At 26.8% G+C, this 20,250-nt stretch overlaps 2 protein-coding genes across 2 annotated transcripts; one reads left to right on the top strand and one right to left on the bottom strand.

Annotated features, from left to right (window-relative positions):
- Nucleotides 1–4,705: 4,705 nt before the first annotated feature.
- LOC114181351 (very-long-chain enoyl-CoA reductase-like) lies at nt 4,706–6,965 on the top strand. Its single transcript, XM_028067777.1, has 2 exons — nt 4,706–5,115; nt 6,297–6,965. The coding sequence occupies exons 1-2, from the start codon at nt 4,789–4,791 to the stop codon at nt 6,765–6,767; spliced, it is 798 nt and encodes a 265-aa protein (XP_027923578.1). The 5' UTR covers nt 4,706–4,788; the 3' UTR covers nt 6,768–6,965.
- A 7,467-nt stretch (nt 6,966–14,432) lies between these two features.
- On the bottom strand, nt 14,433–18,768 carry LOC114182730 (silicon efflux transporter LSI2-like). Its single transcript, XM_028069664.1, has 3 exons — nt 17,502–18,768; nt 16,834–17,023; nt 14,433–14,745 (listed from the first exon to the last, which is right to left on the bottom strand). Exons 1-3 carry the CDS (start codon nt 18,672–18,674, stop codon nt 14,483–14,485), a joined length of 1,626 nt encoding a protein of 541 aa, XP_027925465.1. The 5' UTR covers nt 18,675–18,768; the 3' UTR covers nt 14,433–14,482.
- Nucleotides 18,769–20,250: the final 1,482 nt, after the last annotated feature.

Below are 20,250 nucleotides of genomic sequence, written 5' to 3'. Positions count from 1 at the left end.
AACAAAAGAAAGATTTTGAAAGACGAAAAAAGAAGCAAAGAGGAAGACTTGGCTTTAGTGGAAGGAAACGCTCCTGATACCATATTGGAGTTTTATGATTGCTATCATCTTGATAAGCCAAAAGATATGAAAAGAGAAAAGCGAAAGCAGAGAGAGAACAAACAGAGAAAATTTTCTGATATATTCACTGTATTGTGGCCAAACATAACTTATATATATAGAGTTTTAGAAAAAGGAAAACTAACTATATACGTAGAAACTAACTAACTATGTACGTAAAAACTGGTAAAACCCAACATTAATCCATATACATTGTATATAATTAAATATAATATGAGTTGGTTTGGTTGTCTAGATGATTTTTGGATTGAATGGATCAGTGTGCGGTGCAGAATGGAGCGGTGGCTGAGTGAGCCAGGGAAAGGAATAGGGATAGAAGGTTGGGTACGTCAAAGATATTGACTATAATGCACTTAGAATACGAAGTCATGACAATTCACTCAAATGATTTTTCCCTTTGTTTATTTCGAAAAAGTTGAAAAATATTATGTTTTTAAGTTAGTTTTGTTATATATGTGTATGTCACTGATTAGTAAACTTATTATCAATTAAATGGATTTTTCTCACTTGCACACACTTTCTCAGTCAGAAATTTTATTCAGCATGACTTATGGAAGTCGAATGCATAATACATACTTTTGTATTTTAGGTTGAAGTCGTATGCATAATACGTGACTTATGTATTTTAGGTTGAAGTCGTGTGCATTAGATACAAATTCCTCATAAATGTTATTAGGTATAACACGACTTACTCCAAGACTGTAATAAGTTTTAAAGTTGCCCATTTTGGTATTTTATATCTAAAATTGCATTACATCTGTATAAAAATCAATAGAAACACTCCAACAACTTAGTAAAAGAAAAAATGTATTGTAAATTTATCGCAACATAAATAATTCTTAAGATGGTTTTAACATTACAACACAACCTTTTGAATTTGCAATCTTGAAAGCACCATTTAATAAATTAAAACAACTACAATGATTTTGAAGGATTTTTCTTTTCAAAGTAGTATTAGATATATAAAATAATAAATCAATGGTTGTATTCACATAGTTCTGTAAATGTTAATTAAAAACTAATTCAACTTTGACATTGTTTTTCAAGTCTAACATTTACAACGTGAAAAGTTACTTTTATTGTAACACCAAATGCACTTAAGCCACCACTAGTTCCTTTAACATAGTCAACAATCTTTTGCATATCTTGATTCTATCACAAACTACCATGCATGTTAAATTTATTAGTTTCTAAATCAGATAGTTTTAGATTTTGTTAAGTAGAGTATAATTACAAAGCATAACAATTAAACACAAAATGTAATGAAAAATAACAACTAAATTTTAAGTTTAATTCAATCTTATAAATTTAACTTTTAAGGTGAGATTTATATATATTTATATACTGTCAACTTACTTTATCTCTGATCGATATGAGATCTTCAACAAAAATAAATAAAAAATCTCCATAATATTAGAAAACATATGAGAAACCTTTTTCACAAAAATCACATTGTAATTCTAGTAATACACATGTTTACGAACCAAAATAGCACAACTAAACAATTGAAAACAATATTGGAAAAGTCAGACTTGGGACTGGCTTTGAAAGCTCTGAAGGACATGTTCATGACTATAAATGTGATATGCATCTATCCATAACATAATTAATGTGTAAATGGTTATTAATTGTTTTTTTTTCTCTAATCAATGGTTAATTTCTTTACATGTTGTCTCTTGTAGACCGAAGAAATAGCTGAGAAATTATGTAGATATGTGGCAGCAAGTTTGAAAGACAAATTAAATAATGTATTTTATGATGAGTAGTGTATTTTTTTTTTAATATTTTGATAGAAAATGAATAATATCTGGAAATAAATATTTGTTTGTTGTATTCTAATCGACGTCCACATAACTTTGTACGTTTTAATTATCTATCTTACACTCAGTACATTGTTTGGTTTCAATCAAGCATGAAAAAAAACTTGTCAAGACTACAAAAATAATAACCTAAGTAATATTTTTTAATTCATTCATATTTTTATTCTCATGATTTTCTTATGGTTTTAAATTTGTATGTTTTGTTTACTTTTTATTATAGTTCATTTCAAATTTTAAATCTGTTATACTCATTATTTAAGCTATCACCGAGAATAATAGTTTATTTAATTAAGATATAAAATATATCGATATAGAATTTACATTTGGATAAAATCATAATTAAATAATAAAATAACAATAATAGGTTTCAAAAAATAATTATATTAAATTTATTATAGAAAATTCTTGCGGAATTTCTTGTAAGAATATTGGTCAGAAGATATACTTGCAAACTCAATCTTGCAAGAAAAGTTAGTTGGGATTATTGCGGTTTTTCGAATTGATTTTTTTAAAGAAAAAATGTTTTGAATATTTTTTTCATAAAAAAATTTGTTACGAATATTTTTTAAAAAAATTTTGCAAGAAGTTTCTTACAAATTTTTAAATTTTATAATAACTAATTATTCACAAAAGTATTATTACCTATTAATCAGAATTTGTAGAAAAAACGGATAAAAAACACTTTTCGTGTAAATGTTTGTAAGAAATTCACAATAAAATCTCTGTGAAATATAAAAAATTCTAGCAGAGGATATACTAGTCTACTTTAGGAAAAAAAAATACATATAAAGTTGTAAAACTATTAGGAGTAGAATAAATGATTGTATGTAAGTAAATAATATATAATTATGATTTGAATTTATGTAAAATATTAATATAAATATAAATAAAAATGTAAATATTTTAGAGCATTTTTAAATATTTTTTAGAGACTATAAAATATTTTAGAATTGCATTAATAGGTAATAAAAAATTATTAACAAAATTCGTAAATAGGACGCAACACAATTTATTTATAATAATTTAATGTCATTATTATGAATTTTTTTATTGCTATGTAACGTGACAGAAGTTTAAAAGATTTATGCTAAATTTATATTATTATTAGTTTAATTAGTTTAATTATTGTTTTTTGTACGATTTCATTTAATATTATAATTTTTATTAGTACGTGAAGATAGAGATTTCATTAAAATAATATAGAAGAACAAAATAAAGAAATATTTGAAATATTTTTAAACTTGAATATTTATTTTCTCTTTATAATATTTAAAAAAATATTTTTTATTTTATCAATTTTACTTCATTAACATTTGAAAAATCAATAAATATTTTGATTGTCATTAAATTTTATTTAATACTCTAATTTGAATTAAAAAAATTATAATTTCTATCTAAATATTTAATATTAAAAAAGAAAAATATATCTTTTAATATTAAATATTTAATAATATTATATTTCTAAATATTATTGTTATCCATCACCTCTAATTTCCAAAAGAAAAAATAACATATTTGTTAATGTTAATTAATAACCAATAACTATACGTGAGGAGATAGATAAGCACCTACATTAGAAATAAGAAGTCTTAAAACAAGGAATTAAAAAAACATGAAGCAAATGCTTGACAAATCTCCAAAGAAAAAACTAACGTATTTATGAATGTCAATTAATAAGCAATAACTGCCAACTGCCACGAGAGGACATAGATGATCAGCATCCTTAAGAAATATGAAGTTTTAAAATCACGAAAAAGATATATAAACCAATGAGAACTGTACAAAGAAGTGAATTTGGATTTGGATACACTTGTTCATACCTCACACATACACATAGTGTGTGGGAACAAGAAGAAAAAAATTAGAGGATTTTTTATGATTTCTTTATAAATGTGTATGAGAAATTTTAAGAAAAATAAAACTAGTATTTTAATAATTAACTTTATAAAGAGTTAAAAAATAAATTTTGAATAAATTAGTATAAAAGTTTTTTTAATTAACTTGTATACACAATATAAAAAATACTTACATGCACACTAAGCTCGGTGTATATAAAAATATTTACTTTTAATAAAATAATTTAGAGACTAATTAGAAGATTATTTAATAGAATTTGTTGATGTACAACTATATTCAATTAAAGCAAGATAACAATAACAAATATTAGCTATTCACACTAATTATTCATTGAATTAAATATGTTTTGTTTCTTTAACTATAAGTAAAAATTGAAAATAATTTTTTTTAATTTTGGACTAATTTAGTCTTCTAATAATTCTAAAAATATGTGTATTTAGTTTTTTAATCAATTATTTGTAAGTTTGTCTGTTGTTTTAAACGTGTTTGAGATTAATATTTGAGTTATGTACACCGTTTAACACATTCATATTTACATTTCAATGTTAGCTTAGAAACGCGTTTAAAACATCAACTAAGTTTAACAAAATTTGGTTAAAAGAATCTAAATCCATCAAATTTTTAAAGATAAAAGACTAAATTAATTTAAAATTAAAAAAAAAAAGACTAATTTCAATTTTCATTAAAAATTAAAAATAAAAATATATTTAACCATTATTTTTCTGGTAATTTTCCTGAAGAATATGATGAATATTTTAATAGAAAAGAACAATCAAACACAACAAATTAAAAAATTTTGAAAAAAGAGTAATTTAACTTTGATCGAATTTATTATTTTAATATCTTTCTTTCATTATTTCCTTACACAGGTACGGATCCCACTACAACTATCTTCAACCCAAAATGTGGCTATAAAATTGCTTCATCATCAACCCCTTCAATAGGTAAAGAAACAAACCATAACAGTGCGTAGCATCTTCACACCTCAACAATGGTGATGTCTACGTTTCTGAGCTTCATTTTCGCGCCGCCACCTTCTCTGGTGGTTTCTACCATGTCAGTGGTAAGCCTCGTCTCGCTGGCAAATGCTGGTTTGTCAGAAATTAGAGGGAAGCATTTGAACTATTCGAAGTTTTGGAACGCTAACCCTTCTTCAGAAAAGCAGATAAAGTTGTCAAGTAAAACTGGCATGCTTCTGTTATACACTCCTGCTTTTCTTGCTGCCCTTGCTTCCTTCTGGATCTTTCCTCATGAAGGTCTCAGATCCACCCTCCTTCAATCTGCTGTTACCCTCCATTTTTTCAAGAGGGACTTTGAGGTTAGTAACACTGATTTTATGCTTCTGTAGTTATGTTCTCACACTGCTACTTACCAATTACCATGCACGAAGTTAGTATTATATACGGACGAAAAAAAAATAGTTGCTTGGGTTTTAAATATCATGGCTTTAGGTTCTGTGAGAATGTTGTACTTACATTATGTGAAATTGTTACCGATGCAGTCACAATTGTGGTTGTGAGTAAGAAAAACCTTTATGTTGCGGTTGCAATTAAACTTTAGAGTGCTATTTAAACCCATGCTTTAATGGTTTGTGATGAAATGAATTTTAGGAGTGTTTAGTACAGGGTTGTTTTTTTTTTTCTTTCCCTTTTTGTTATGAATTTTCAGTTTAGGTTGCCATTTAATTCTGAAAACTGTCTTGGTAGTTTGTTACGATAATGGAGTATATATAGAATTTAGCAGGCTTGGTTTTGGGGTACATTATATTTGTCAGTAGTTTTCTGAAATATTATAGATCGTGTTAAAAACTCGTAAAACCTTGGAACTGAGTAACTTGTAAAAGGGTTCTATCATATACTTGATTTTAAAGGACAAGATTTTATGTTGGGGCTAGGGTTTTATTGCGATCTTTGTCATCTCAAGAAATCGAAGTTGCAAAAAATATGGTTAATGGAGTTGACTGGAAATGACTGGGGGTTTTTGTTTTCAGTGCTCAAATAGCTTTTCTTTTTCTCTGTTTTGGTTTCTGGTACCTGGGCTTATGGTTTTGTTGCTGCTCTACGATTGCTTTTGGGAGTTGTAGAGTACACAAAAATGAATGCAGTTTTTACTCAACTGTGTAGATTCTGTTTGTTCACATGATTTGGAATAAAATGAATTGTGTGGAAGAAATTATTTGCCTTGCTTATGATGCAAATGAGTTTTAAATTATGGTTTTTGGTCACAACTGTGTTGGGGCTGTTCTGGTTTGATGATGTCCACAATCATGGCTTGAAAGTATTGTGGAGGCTGCCAGATCACCATGATGCAATCTGCAATTTGAATCTAGATGACACCAATTTCAGGAGGATTTTTCAATTTGAATAAGAGAGAATCTAAGCTCTGTTTTGATGGGAAATCATTAATTCTTGTTTTGATAACACTAAACAACTCATGGTGCCTTATTTGCTTGTTATTTTATTGGATTTCAGCTCAATTAAGAATGCTGCTAATGTGTAGGTTCTGTTTATTCACAAATATAGTGGGGGCATGCTTCTTGATTCTGCAATCCCCATCACTCTGAGTTATTTCCTATCAGCTGCGACTATGGTCTATGCTCAACATTTAACACAAGGGCTTCCAGAACCACCAATCAATCTGTTGTATCCTGGCATTGTGATGTTTGTGGTTGGCATCATTGGCAACTTCTACCACCACTACCTTCTGTCCAATTTGAGGGCAAAGGGTGAAAAGGAGTACAAGATTCCAAAGGGTGGCTTGTTTGGGATTGTGATATGCCCCCACTACCTTTTTGAGATTATTCAGTTTTATGGGATCTCCTTCATTTCTCAGACACTATATGCATTCTGTTTCACTTTAGGCACTACTTTCTACTTGCTAGGTAGGAGTTATTCAACTAGGAAATGGTATCTTTCTAAGTTTGAGGATTTCCCTAAGAATGTTAAGGCTATCATCCCTTTTGTCTTCTAAGCTTCTATGAACAACTAGTTTACTTTACTTATATGTGTGGTAGGTTGAGCTTTTTGGAACTGTGACTCACCAATATCAGAATTTTGGTCATCCAATAAGTTATTGTAACTTTGGGTGATTATTTATAGTGAATCTATTGAAAGAGGAAAAAAAGTAAGTACCTAACTTTATGTAATGACATTTGGTGGCTTTAGAAAATACTTCAACTCTTCTAATCTTCATGTTGACACAGAAACGTATTCTGCACTGTCAACCATTTTAAAATGATTAAGATATGGAAGTTTTATTACTTTCAAAAGTTGTATTGGCTAAGAGAATGATGCAATAGAAACTCCTAAATTGAGTGTGGAGAGGATAAGTTTAAATTGGATGATAACAACAACTTTCAAAATATCTTTCAAACGATTGGAGTCTCAATCAGAGAGAACTTGAAGATTCTGGAAATGTGATTGTTTACTGAATAAGAACTGCTAATTGCATTTTCTGATTACTCAACGTATGTCAATAAATATTATCGAAATTGGTTTTAAGACGCATTGAACACAATCCAAAATATACTTGCTGGAAGCAAATATTGTGGAGAAAAATTTCTTAAACTTATCAATGTCTAATATAATTATGAAGATTATTAATTTAATTTGGACATATGCTATAAATTCATATAATTTTAAAATGTATTATACTCTATTTTTTTTTAATTAACTAGTTTTCATGATCACGAAACAAATAAAATGTTAGTCTATTTCAACTGTTGATGTAATTTATTATGAATTCAACCTTATTTTCATTAGAGGTCTCAATAGTGAAGTTGAGCAAGGGAGTGCTTTTTCTTAATAGGCAGAGCATTACTATTTGTAGAAAGTGTAAGTCAATTAATCCGGGAATAAATATATTAATAAATTGACTAAATTATAAAAGCACGTTACCAAAACTTTTTTTAACATAAAATGCATTTTTATCAAATAATAACTATAAAAGGTTGAAAGTAGTTAATGTGAATAAAAACATATTATTTACACAGTAGATTACGTTACATTAGAGAGAAGATTTGTTTGAAGTATTCTCCAACAATTTCTTGGACAGCTTCTCTGTGCACCCTATTTCTTTTTGCACTCCCATAAATTTTTGTATTCTAGGTAATTCCGAATATAAATTACATTTTTTATTTTATATTTCATGATATGCAATTTAAAGTATATTTTTTATTTTATATTTTAAAATACACGATTCATATATTAAAGATTAAATTTTATATTGCATAATTTTAAATAAAAAAAAATTATAAACATGAAGGTCGAAATTATGTAGGACAAGATAAGTGATTCTTGTTAAGGGACTTTGTTTTAGCCCAAATTGTAATAATGAAGGAAGCTATCAATTTTGCTTGTTTTAAGGGATTTTGTTAATATATTTTCTATTTGACCCCTTTTAGATATTCTGTTTCTGTATAGTTAATTTTTTGTATAGGGTTGACATATTTTCGACACAATACTAATAATATTAAACTTTAAAAACTCATGTACAAATTTTTATTATAATTATAGAAATAGGGTACAGATTCTATGTAAATCAATAATATTTAAATTATATATGTATATTATTAGAAATATTTTTATTTATCTTTTATCATTTTTTAATATAATATGAATTTCTTAAATTTGTAAATGTTTTTATATGAATCACAATAATTAAAGACCATAACATGTTGTCTTTTTGTGGTTGCCATTGTAAGTTTTAAGCCTATAACATCTTCATCTTTGTCTTGGAGTAATATTGATTCCTTCTTTACCATACCTGCAAACCTATACACCAACACAATTATTTAGATTAATTTTGAAAGAAATAAATTAATTCTATATTATTATTTATTTATTTGCAAAATAGAGATTAGTATATATCTTGTCTAATAGTTTTGCTTGTCTTATCCTAAACATAATTAAGAAAATTTATTTGTACTATCTTTTCCTTTCTCATACCTGTACTATCTTTCTTCTTTATGAGAACTTTATAATTAGTAGACCTATCATTTTGATTCTACTTTCAGGTAATTAGTAGAACTTTATTTTCTCAATTTGATTTGTTTATAACGTGTATAAGCGTCATGATCAAGAGATCGTTATGTTTTGCATACAATCTATATATTGGAAAGGACAAAATGCTAGGTTTTGAATGTTTAATATTGAAAAAAAAAATGAATGAAAATTGTCCATAAAATATGTGAACTTGGTATTTTATTATCACAGGATCAATTGCTGCAAAACCAGTTGATACAGAATCAGTATCAGTGTAAAGCGAATCACCACCTCTTGATTGCAATGGATTGAAATGTAGTTTAGATGTTGAGTTTTACATAATATGCTGCAATGGCCAAAAATATAAAAATGCCATGTGTGTAAAGTCAGACATTAATCTTGTTTGTAAATGTAAGAATTAGAGTTTTATTGTATCAGTGATTATGACTAAATTAGAATAAAAGATTTGAATTAAGAATTTTATTACCATAAGAAATGGCAGAAGTTCTTCTTCCACTATAAATCATTTTATCAATGCAATCCATTTTTAAGATTGAATATAAATTATGTTCTACCAAATATGTTTTTCGTTTCGTGAAACATAATTCATTTTTGAAATAGTGTTGTATAACAAATTGTTGATTAACACACCAAAAATTAAATTATGAAAAAGAAGTGAAAGAAGAAAATACGGAAGCATAAGAACCGACACACAAAAGTTGTGTTGTATAACAAATTTAGTGAGTGATTGATCGTGTCATTCTCTATTATGAGTTGGAATTATGAGTGTGTATCGAAGCCTACATGCAACTAATCCATCTTTTCTTTGATTGAGTCGCATGCTTTCAACTTTGAATTTCAAATGAAGATACATGAAGCTAACCAAATATTGTGTTACTTGCAAAGAATAAAAATAGTAAAATGCATTCATCTAGTGTCTTCAACTTAAAGGGCAAATTGTTTACTAATCAGGTTATTCATCCGATTCTCGATTCACCAAATGTTGGGGTTTTTTAATCTATGATCTTATGCCACTTCTTTAGTGGGAACTTTTAATTTTCCATTTTCATCTCTCTAATGTTGGATTTATAGTGGGAACTTTGTGTTTTGTTTTTAACTTAAACTAAACATTGCATGGTACATGTCTCACTCATGCTTTACTATGATTCTTTCATTTTAGAAATATGCTTGCCATTGCAACGTTGAGGACAGAGATTGGTGACGGTAAGTTGAAGAAGTGGTAACATTAGTGAAAGACATCGAGGATACGGCTGCTTGTTCTTCGGTAAAAGTGAAAATAGTTTGAGTAAATGTATGAAATGTTATTTGTTTATTTTAATTATGCTTTTGGATCATTTATAACAATACATATTACTACTTTTTATTTATATTTCGACCAAAAGTCAATAATTTATTTTTTTATTCATCTAACATTTTTTTTACGGTAGATATTACTTACAATTATATTTTTTCTTTATTTTAGAAAATTAAATCAATAACGTTTCTTTTTTGTAGTTTTTAGAACGTGAATCAAATTCAAAAAATTCAAGAACTGACACGTGACACCTCCAACGTTGTTACTGTACCACTAACGGGAAGGACTTTATTGCAACAAATTTGTTAGAACAGGGACCAAATTGAGATAAAAATAAATAAAGAAATCAAATTGAGATATTACTATGAAAATGAAACCAAAGACATAAATAAACCTATTTTTAATATATAAAAGCTATAACATATTTCTATTGGAACTTTTCATTTCTATTAACCTTTTATTTAGTTAATTTTAATTTCAAAATAAATTATGAAATATACAATAAATGTTTTATTTTTAGGTTAATCCATGCATAAACAATACGATGATTGATATTGTTCATAAACGTTGAATAAAATGATTAATAGGATGTCACATTGTTTAATTTAGTGAAAAATTTCATGGTGTCTCCCTAACTACCCCACTTATGATAAAGAGTTGTACACTTTGGTGAGAGCCCTTCAAACTTGGGAAATACTACTTAGTGTCCAAGGAGTCAGAGGTAGTTCTGTAAAGGGGAGGGGGTCATGGCCCCCTAATTTTTTTTTTAAATTATATATATATATATATATATATATATATATTTATATTAAAATTTATATTTTTTTAATTTTTTAAATTGTATATTATGTTTCCTTCTTTTATAAAGTACAATATTTAATGTAAATAAATAATAAAACATAAAATCAAATACAATAAAGAATAAAAATATTTATTAAGATAGTTTTTTATTTTCTTTTGATTTTCTCACGAGTTGTATTCATCTCTTATTCTCATCCATTTTCTTTTTGTTCCTAAAGAAAAGATGGAAGCTAGACACAAACTAATTATTTTTGCTCCCATTTCTTATTTGTTCTCTTCCATTCTTGAAAAAAAAAAAAGATAAATGTCTCTTATTTCACTTGATACTTAAATCTTAGTTTGATAGTTAGCATTATAATATAGAAGACAAAATAATGTACTGTATTTTTCATAATCGACTTTTTACTGTGACTTGATTATCATATATTTTTCTTATAGTAATTACGTCTCAAATTTTTATTAGATTATGATAAATTATTTTTTATTCTTAAACTTGAAAAAAAAAAACAAGTATGTTGATAAAGAGATGATTAATTTATAATTTCAACTGCAACATTTAATTGTTGATGCTCCTAACCATCCATATTTGAAGAATTTATCAACTATTATTAGATTATGTCACTTTTTGCAAGAACAGACAAATCAAAGACAATTTTCTTGATTGATCGTCTAATTCATCATATTTTATCTCTTCATGTATCATTTCCTACAATATTATCAAAATAATATTGCAGAATAAATGAAAAATGAATTTCTTGCCAGCAGTATGGTTATTTACATTGAAAAGGGAATAACTGAAAAGTTTAGTTCTTATTCAATTATTGATGAGTCTAAAGTTTTTGAGTATATTATTTTGGTTCCCCAAAATTATTGACTAATATCCGCCACTGCAAGGAGTTTGTTATTCATAGTAACCTTGAATCACTTAAGTATTTAAAGGGTCCCACAATGGGTGCCAAATGTGAATTAAAACGAAAATTTTCAGTTACTTCTTTTGTGTGTGTAAGAAATTCATCTTTCATCTTATTTTGTAATCTTGTTTTAATAATTTGAATTACATAATGATTTTTGTTGTTGTAATAGTAGAAATAAAAAGAATTAAAATAAGACGAATTAAGTTATTATTCAAGTAAAATATACTTGACTTCCCAATTTTTATCAAATATTGACATAGTTCATGATTGATAAATTCTTCAAGTCTTGATGGTTAAATGCATCAACAAAGTTGAAATTTCAAACTAATATTTTTTTTTCAAAGATCTAAAAGATAAAATTTGTTCATATGTTAAAAGAAAAATTGTGTGCTACAATTAAATTGCTTTTGAATTTTGTGATATAAATCTAAAACTTCTAAAAGTAAAATGTATTTTTTTATAGATTACGTCATCGTATTAAAATTAATTTAACTTTTTAGATTTAATAAATTGGCATAAACTTTACAATACAATGTTACTTTCCATTTTTTTAAACTATAATTATTTAAAACAAAATTGACCCAAAAGTTTATCAACTACATTGTCTTAAGTGTATTTGGTTTGCAGGAAAAAAAAACTGCTTTATCATATTACTATTATTTACAAAATCTACTCCACTAAATAAAAAATATATATTTATATTTAAATTCTTCTACATTGAAAAAATTCACTAAAACAAGTGAAGAAAAAGTCAAGGTCTAAGACAAACATTCCTCCCTGCGCACAAGGGGCTTCTAGTAAGAAAGTTTATGGGCCAACTCTTCCTGCATCTCCATATATTTCTTCCTGCACCCCTATAGATGTGATAAAATGATCACTTACCTTTAATGAAAAAAATAATAAAAACCTAGATTATTTTCCGATTTAGAATTGAAAATACACTGTGCAACTTGGAAAACTTTCAGATTACACGATTTAGAAGAGACAAAAAAATAATTAATTATAATAACCAATTTAAAAACTAATTTATAAACTAAATTTAGTATCAAATAGTCTTTATCATAAATAAAAAATTATAATTCATTTATTAGATCGAAAAATACATTATAGATAGTGCACTCTTTCTCCTTGTACAACATCACCTATGTTGTTACCTTGGGCCACCACCGTTATGCCATTGTCTCCATCATCGTCGTCACGTCCTTTTCCAAATCTAATATAGTCATTTTTTTCAATTAATTATTATTTAAGAATAATTATATTATATTAAATCTTTGATAATATATATATATATATATATATATATATATATATATATATATATATATATATATATATATATATATATATATATATATATATTATAATTTTTTCATCATATATTTTATAATTTATATTTTTCTCAATACTAGGAAATGGAAAAAAATAATTTTATTTTTTTTATTCTTTTATCTTTATCGAATACTAATTTTTACATGACAGGACAGAGAAAGTTACCCCTTAAAACATTACTAAATTATTAAAATTTATCTGTCAAAGTGAATCCTAGAAAAATAGTTATGATATTTATAGAAAAAGGATTTAACATTTTCTTATTCCCTCGTATGTTTAAGATGGGATTTTTAAATTTTGTTTTTCATATAACAAATATAATGTAAAATAATAACATATCGAAATAAGATAAAATAAATCTTTTAAATTTACGTACTTAATTTGTATCATATTTTATAAAAATTTAAATTAATTTTGTAATGGTTAGTCAAATGAGTTTTACCTTGATTAAAACAATAACTCAAAAACTTATCATTTTGAGTAAAATTAATCCATTTAAATATTAAAGGTCAAAATTTCAACTACAATAAGCAAATCCTTATTTATTATAAATTTTAACATTTCACACTAACTATTATAATTATATTTACTTGTTATAAGCAAATAAAATGATAAATATTATAAAATGATAAATATTATAATTGAATAAATAAAATGTTGTATAATTACAAGTAAATATATATAAATAAATAGTGTCTAATTAAAGATAAATTTAAATAAATAGAAAAGATGTTAGATAGCTCGATTAATACAAATATATAAATAAAATATGAATAAATTATATATATATATATATATATATATATATATATTAAATAATTTTAGTTGTTCATTCTTTTCCTATGATAGCTTTTAAAATTGCTTAAATGCTTACCATTATAAAATGAAAAGTTATGATAATTCATTTGCGATCCATTTTCTTTTTGGAGTTTCATAGTTTATTAGGCTCTCAAAGTTCTTATATCAAAATAAGATTATGTTAGTCATCGGTACTAAACTCTTATATCATTGAATATATAAGATCCCAAATAAGACCAACATTTATGATCAATTTAACAAACTTCTAATAGAATGATAGAAGACTCACAAAAGCATGTGTTTTATGAGTCACAATTAACATTTCCTTGTACAAAGAAACATGTCTCAGATTAGTCTTTTGTTTCATAGTTGAAACATAAACCAACTTTTGGAATAATCATTGATTATATTTGTATGTAACATAAATGATAAGAAGACAAAAAATTGATTATTGTTACATATATTTTTTCAAAAATCATAAACCACACTGCAATAAGCTTATTCTACTATAAGTATTTGTGTTGAATGAAATTATTAGTATAATCATCTTATGAGTGTCAAACCAATAGCAGTGATTACGAGAGTTGAAGGAAGACCAAATTTGAGATGGTTCCAGAAAGTTAAAGTGTATGCAATGTTAGGAGTACGGCGAGCTTGTTCACACACTATTAAGTTTGCTGCTGATCCTAGAAGTGACAAGTTTCCTGCAACTGTGCTTGCCCAAGCCAGTATCAACCATGCTTTCTTTTCACTTTCTTGCGAGATTGCAGCAGCTGAGGCTGCAACCGGTCCTCCGAGTAATAGAACTACAAAAAATATAACATCTTCATCCGGTGTTTCATGTCTCGTCAAAAGATAATATCCATAAACATTAAGTTTTAAGATTTTATGTTGAAAATGATATCTACTCTATTATATAAACAACTTATTTTAGAAATGGTCAATTTGAATCTTTTATGATAAAAAAAATTCTGAAAGATTTAACTATTTTTTAAGCTTTTGAAATTTTCAAAAGTTATTCTAATTTCCATATAAACTTCATGTACTATATCTCATTTATGTACTTATTGTTACAATGACATTATATGCTATGAATGTCTTGAAAAGTGAAAACTATAGGATAAGTACAAGCTTAACACATTTATTCATGGTATGAAACTCTTCCAAGCTCTAAATTAAAAGTTTAAAGACTATTCAAAACTACAATATTATAGAAAACATGTATTTGAAGGTTCCTTTTATAAAAGACAATAACTTAAATTTTGAGGATTATTTCCATTGTTTATTTCTTATAAAATATATAAACCTTATTTATAAATTATTATATTGAAAACTGAAAATGACTTTTGTTTATAATATTTCGGTTCATTGTCCGTGTTACGTTGAATTATTAACTAGTGTTTACACCCCTTTTCCAGCTCTTTTCATTAGTGAAACATGTCAATAATGAACCTAAATAGTAAAGTGGAACTCAAATTTTAAAATTTAATTAATGAAAAACTATTATACGAAAATAGAAGATACAATACCCAACAAATATGATAGAAAATATATAAGATTAAAATATCTAAAAAAAACTTCATAAACAAGATTAACCCAATGTTTAATTTTTTTTAAAGTAATTTTCTTTAAAAAAAATGTAAGTTAAAAGCCAATCACTTAAAAGAAAAGTCTTTTATACCCATGAAAAAGAAGAATTTACTCCGTGATTTAATTTAATTCATTAATATTAATATTATGATTTAATATAACTTAATTATAAGTATTAAAATCACAAAAACAGAACTATTTTTATAACATCGTTGATAAAGAAAACAGAGTTGTCATATTATTTAATAAAGTTATAAAAGAGGATAATACTATTGAGAACTATATACGGTCATAAATTAAAATGCACTTCATCACAAAATAAGGACATTGTATATTAAGTTTATTAATGAATAAATGCATTTACACTTATTTTTATATTTACTCATGGTAAAAAATATATCTTAATATATTAGGGAATTGGTAAATAAATAAATTAATAATACAGTTATATTCTGTTTAAATAAATTTATCATGTTCATAATATTAATAAATTGGAAAGATAAGTTGTTAATTAACATAAAATCTTTTTTTTTCCACGTATGAAAATTCAAAGATAACTTTTTGGTCTCGATGTGGACCATCATTGTTGCAAAATTCTAAGCAACCCTTCCCAACTTTGACGGAATAATTTGATATTTGTGAAAATAAAAAGTTAACAAATTAACTTTAGAATTACATTTTATGATATTAAACAAAATTTATTGTAATATATATGTTCTAAAAGAAAACAAAGAATAATCACAAGGAGAAATTTGTGACATTTGGCACTTTCTTTAACAATGTAAAATTATTTAAACCCAAACTAACTGAAATTAAACTATTAGGATATATATATATATATATATATATATATATATATATATATATATATATATATATATATAGTTTTATGCCTACAAAACGAGTCACTATTCTCTTTTATAATGTTCTTTGTTAACTAATAAGACAAAGGTCCCAAAAATGATATTATCCTTATTTGTAGAGTTTTAGTACTTTGATGAAAATTTAGTTTATTCATTGATCGGTTGCCATAATGAAGACTTTCAATGCTATTAAAGATTCTTGTTAACTAATCATTCACAAGTTTTCATTTGGATACTGATAAAACTTTTTTTAAAAAGAGCATTTTAACTACCAATGAGTGAACATGGACAAAGAAAACATTATAAATCAAGTTTCTTTTCCATGACAATGCATTCAACATTAAAAACAACCATGTGACATGATGAACAAAAAAGTTAGAAGAAAAAATAACTGAAAAAAGTAAAAAAGTAAATTGAATATTTGAGTAACATGACACATACCAGTTGGAACATTAGAAGCCACATTTGATAAGATAAGTATAACCAGAGCAAGTATTGCTATTCCACTAGCACGGTCAACTCGAGAATAAGGTTCCATAACCTCCCAAAGAGCACCTGGAATTCCAGTTTTATTGAAACCATCTACTGTTATGAACATTCCACAAAAGAATATCAACAGTGAATAAGAAACCTGTTCCAACAAAAACCATTATCCAAAGTTAAATTTGCACCAAAACAACAATTTTTACTTGCTGATTTTGTTTCAAGAGAAAAATAAAAATTAAGGTTAATTATTGTTTTTGTCCCTATACTGTAACACGATTTTGATTTTCGTACTTATCTTAAACACTTTAATTAGGCTAGATCCCTATACTTAAGATATAGATGTAGTCCTTTCCACCCAATAATATTAATTGTTATTTTTACGTGACAAACGACAACTCAAGTCGGATCAGTTCACAAATTCTCCACTTGACAACATTTTGAAAAGTCAGCATAATTCGACATTTGTCATGCCAAATAACAGTTAACGTTGTTGAATGAGAAGGACTCGGTCCATGCATTAAGTATGTAAACCTAATAGAATCAAAATTTGAAATAAGAATGAAAATACAAATCATGTTATAGTTTAAAAACCGAAAACATAACCCATGAAAGATAAATCTTACCTTTTCTAAGGATGGTCCAGCATCTTGGAAATCAAGAACAACCAAAGCTAGAGCAGCTGAAATAGCACTCCATGACATATTCAAACCAAGAAGCATTGCAACCAACATTCCCAATGTGATTATGTAAACACACGACTTCCATAGTATATATCTCCATCTTACACTCAAATTCTCCTTTACTTCTAAAGTGTTCAAGACAGTTTCCACAACTGGTTTAACCCCTTTCGCATCAGTTTTTGAAGGACTAGTAGTTTCCTCACGTGTCTCATAACTCATACCATTTGTCTCCTCCTTTGATGCATTTGAGTTTCTCGTGGAATCCAACGTGTTACTGAGAACCCTGTCGATTTCACCATCACCCACTACCGATCGGTTTCTTAGAGTCTGAACGTGAGGGGAACTCGGAAGATTGAAATTTTCCATGCGTGTATTCCACTGTTCAGAGTTGAGTGAGCTAAAATGAGACATTGTGGCTGGGGAAAAGTGATGAGAATTAACCTCTTCCTCTGCTGCATGACTTGCTAGTGGATCCTCTTCATCCTTTTGAATAGACAACACCCTCCAATACATGACCATGAGAATCAAATCATTCATTACAACCCCTACAACCATAGCTGGAAGAACACCAATCAGAAATTGCCCAAATGAAATTTTACCCTCAACTGCTATGACAAGGTTTTGAGGGTTCCCAATTGGAGTTGCTGCAGAGCCAATGTTAGCACTTGTGGCAAGTGCAAGCAACAAAGGGTGTGGTGGGAGGTTGTGTTGCTTTGCGATTTTCAATATGAATTCTGTGAGAACAACACAAGCAGTGTCGTTGGTGAAAAGAGCACTTGAAACAGCAGAAATCACACAAATTCTGAAGAGTAAGTCCTTTGCTCCTCTGCTTTTCCAAGAAAGCAATTTTCCTATGTATTTGAACATGTCAGCTCTTTCCAGGTAAACACTAACTACCATTGTGCCGAAAAGTAGACCTAGAATTGGAAGATCGATTGCTTCATATGCTTGATCTGGACTAATAACTTGGAATATGACCATCAACATTGCACCTAACAACGACCCTGCAGTTCTTCCAATGGGAAGGAATGGCACAGCAGGAAAAACTGCTAGCATCCAAAAGATTGCAAAGGCAACGGATCCAAGCACTAGTTTTGGAATAGATGCCAATGCCATTGTTGTAACTCTTGAAGAACCTAGTTTTGATCAAAGACTCAAAGTGTCACCTCTAACCGTTATTCCAACTTCATAATAGAATGAAGTTTTGTAGAATGAATTTTCCTGAACATAAAAAGTCATTTGATTTGTTAATAAAAATGCATGAAAACGAGAAAATTCAAGTGAGATTTCCTCCATAAAAGTCTAATCTACTACTCTATAACTTTAACTTTTACAAAGCATTAGAAATTTAAGTGAGTTTTGAATTGATTTTCTAACGCGGAATCACTACGTATTTAGTTTTTAAAATCAATTAAAGAATAAAAAAATTACGTTAAATGATGTTATTTTTGCATTTGATTCAGCTGGAATCAATTCTCCAACGTTTTTCAAAATTTCATATTGGATAAAAATAAAAAAATTTAGTTATAATCATAAAATTTTAGGTTGAAAATAGTTTTAGTCTCTTATATAAGTTTAACTTAATAAAAGTAGAATATATGTGAGTGAAAAATGGGAACATTCATAGGCATGAATTGATTGTAATTTTAATCGAATCGTGTGAAGTGTATCATGGAAACCATTACCAAAGATAAGAAAAAACGACACTACACATATTCAATTCACTTACCTTGGAAAGCCACAATTTATCACGCCCTCTGATTTAACGTATACGAGCTTTCACCAATTTGCTGTCTTTGAATAGGAATTCATGCCATCTGCATGAAAAGTTATGAACTTTAACAAACTAAAGTTTTTTTTTTTTTTTCAAATTGAAATTGAAAAATAAGAAAATATCTTATTCAACTCATAAGTGTTCTCAGGACAACTCGTAATGACATGGAAGAAAGTGACCCTTTCTCAACATTATATAAACACGGACAAACATTTATGTAACCATAAAGAATAAAAAATTTAGTTATAACTTCATTAACTCAAATGTTTAGGCAATGTAAAAACTTTGGGTCTTCTAAAAAATAAAATTGATACCCGAAAATTGATAGATATTGAATGCAGTACCAACTTTGTAATAAAAAAATACATATTCTGACGTATTTATATTGGCATAACGTCACTCTACATTTACTGTTTATTCATTAAATTTTAAGATCAAGTTATCGCTTGATAATAAAGAATTTATATTAACACATTACTTAATCTAAAGATAATTTGTAAATTAAATACAATATTAATTATAAATTTAATTAATCAATATAATTTATTATATAAAGTAATATTATTAGAATTCGAATTCGGACCATTTGATTAAGGGACAAAATCTTAAAACATTTCACTAACATTTAACATTGTATAATTATCTTGAATTACTAGATATATTAAAATATTTAAAAACTACATCTAGCTTTGTAAATTAGATTTTATTTTATGATGGTTTTCAGTTTTAAATTTATAAAAAATTAATTTTAATTTAAAGGTTGTTTATCACATGTCAAAAATATTTTGAATGTATATTTGTATACAAGGTATATGGATAGACTAACCTACATAATAATAATTTTGATATTATACTAACAAGATAGCGAGAATTTGACAAAATACAATAATAGAAGTAGTATATTATGACATTTGATTT

This window comes from Vigna unguiculata, chromosome 4 (genome assembly GCF_004118075.2).
Source record: "Vigna unguiculata cultivar IT97K-499-35 chromosome 4, ASM411807v1, whole genome shotgun sequence".
Lineage (NCBI taxonomy): Eukaryota > Viridiplantae > Streptophyta > Magnoliopsida > Fabales > Fabaceae > Vigna > Vigna unguiculata.
This window is presented reverse-complemented; position numbering and strand designations above follow the sequence as displayed.

What these genes read in the sequence shown, in the direction of transcription:
- LOC114182730 (XM_028069664.1), bottom strand. Translation starts at nt 18,674, where the DNA reads ATGGCATTGGCATCTATTCCAAAACTAGTGCTTGGATCCGTTGCCTTT. An exon ending in CTGGACCATCCTTAGAAAAG is followed by an intron (nt 17,024 to 17,501) that starts GTAAGATTTATC and finishes TTGTTGGAACAG; the next exon opens with GTTTCTTATTCACTGTTGAT. An exon ending in GGCTTCTAATGTTCCAACTG is followed by an intron (nt 14,746 to 16,833) that starts GTATGTGTCATG and finishes TATTTTTTGTAG; the next exon opens with TTCTATTACTCGGAGGACCG.
- LOC114181351 (XM_028067777.1), top strand. Translation starts at nt 4,789, where the DNA reads ATGGTGATGTCTACGTTTCTGAGCTTCATTTTCGCGCCGCCACCTTCT. An exon ending in TTTTCAAGAGGGACTTTGAG is followed by an intron (nt 5,116 to 6,296) that starts GTTAGTAACACT and finishes GCTAATGTGTAG; the next exon opens with GTTCTGTTTATTCACAAATA.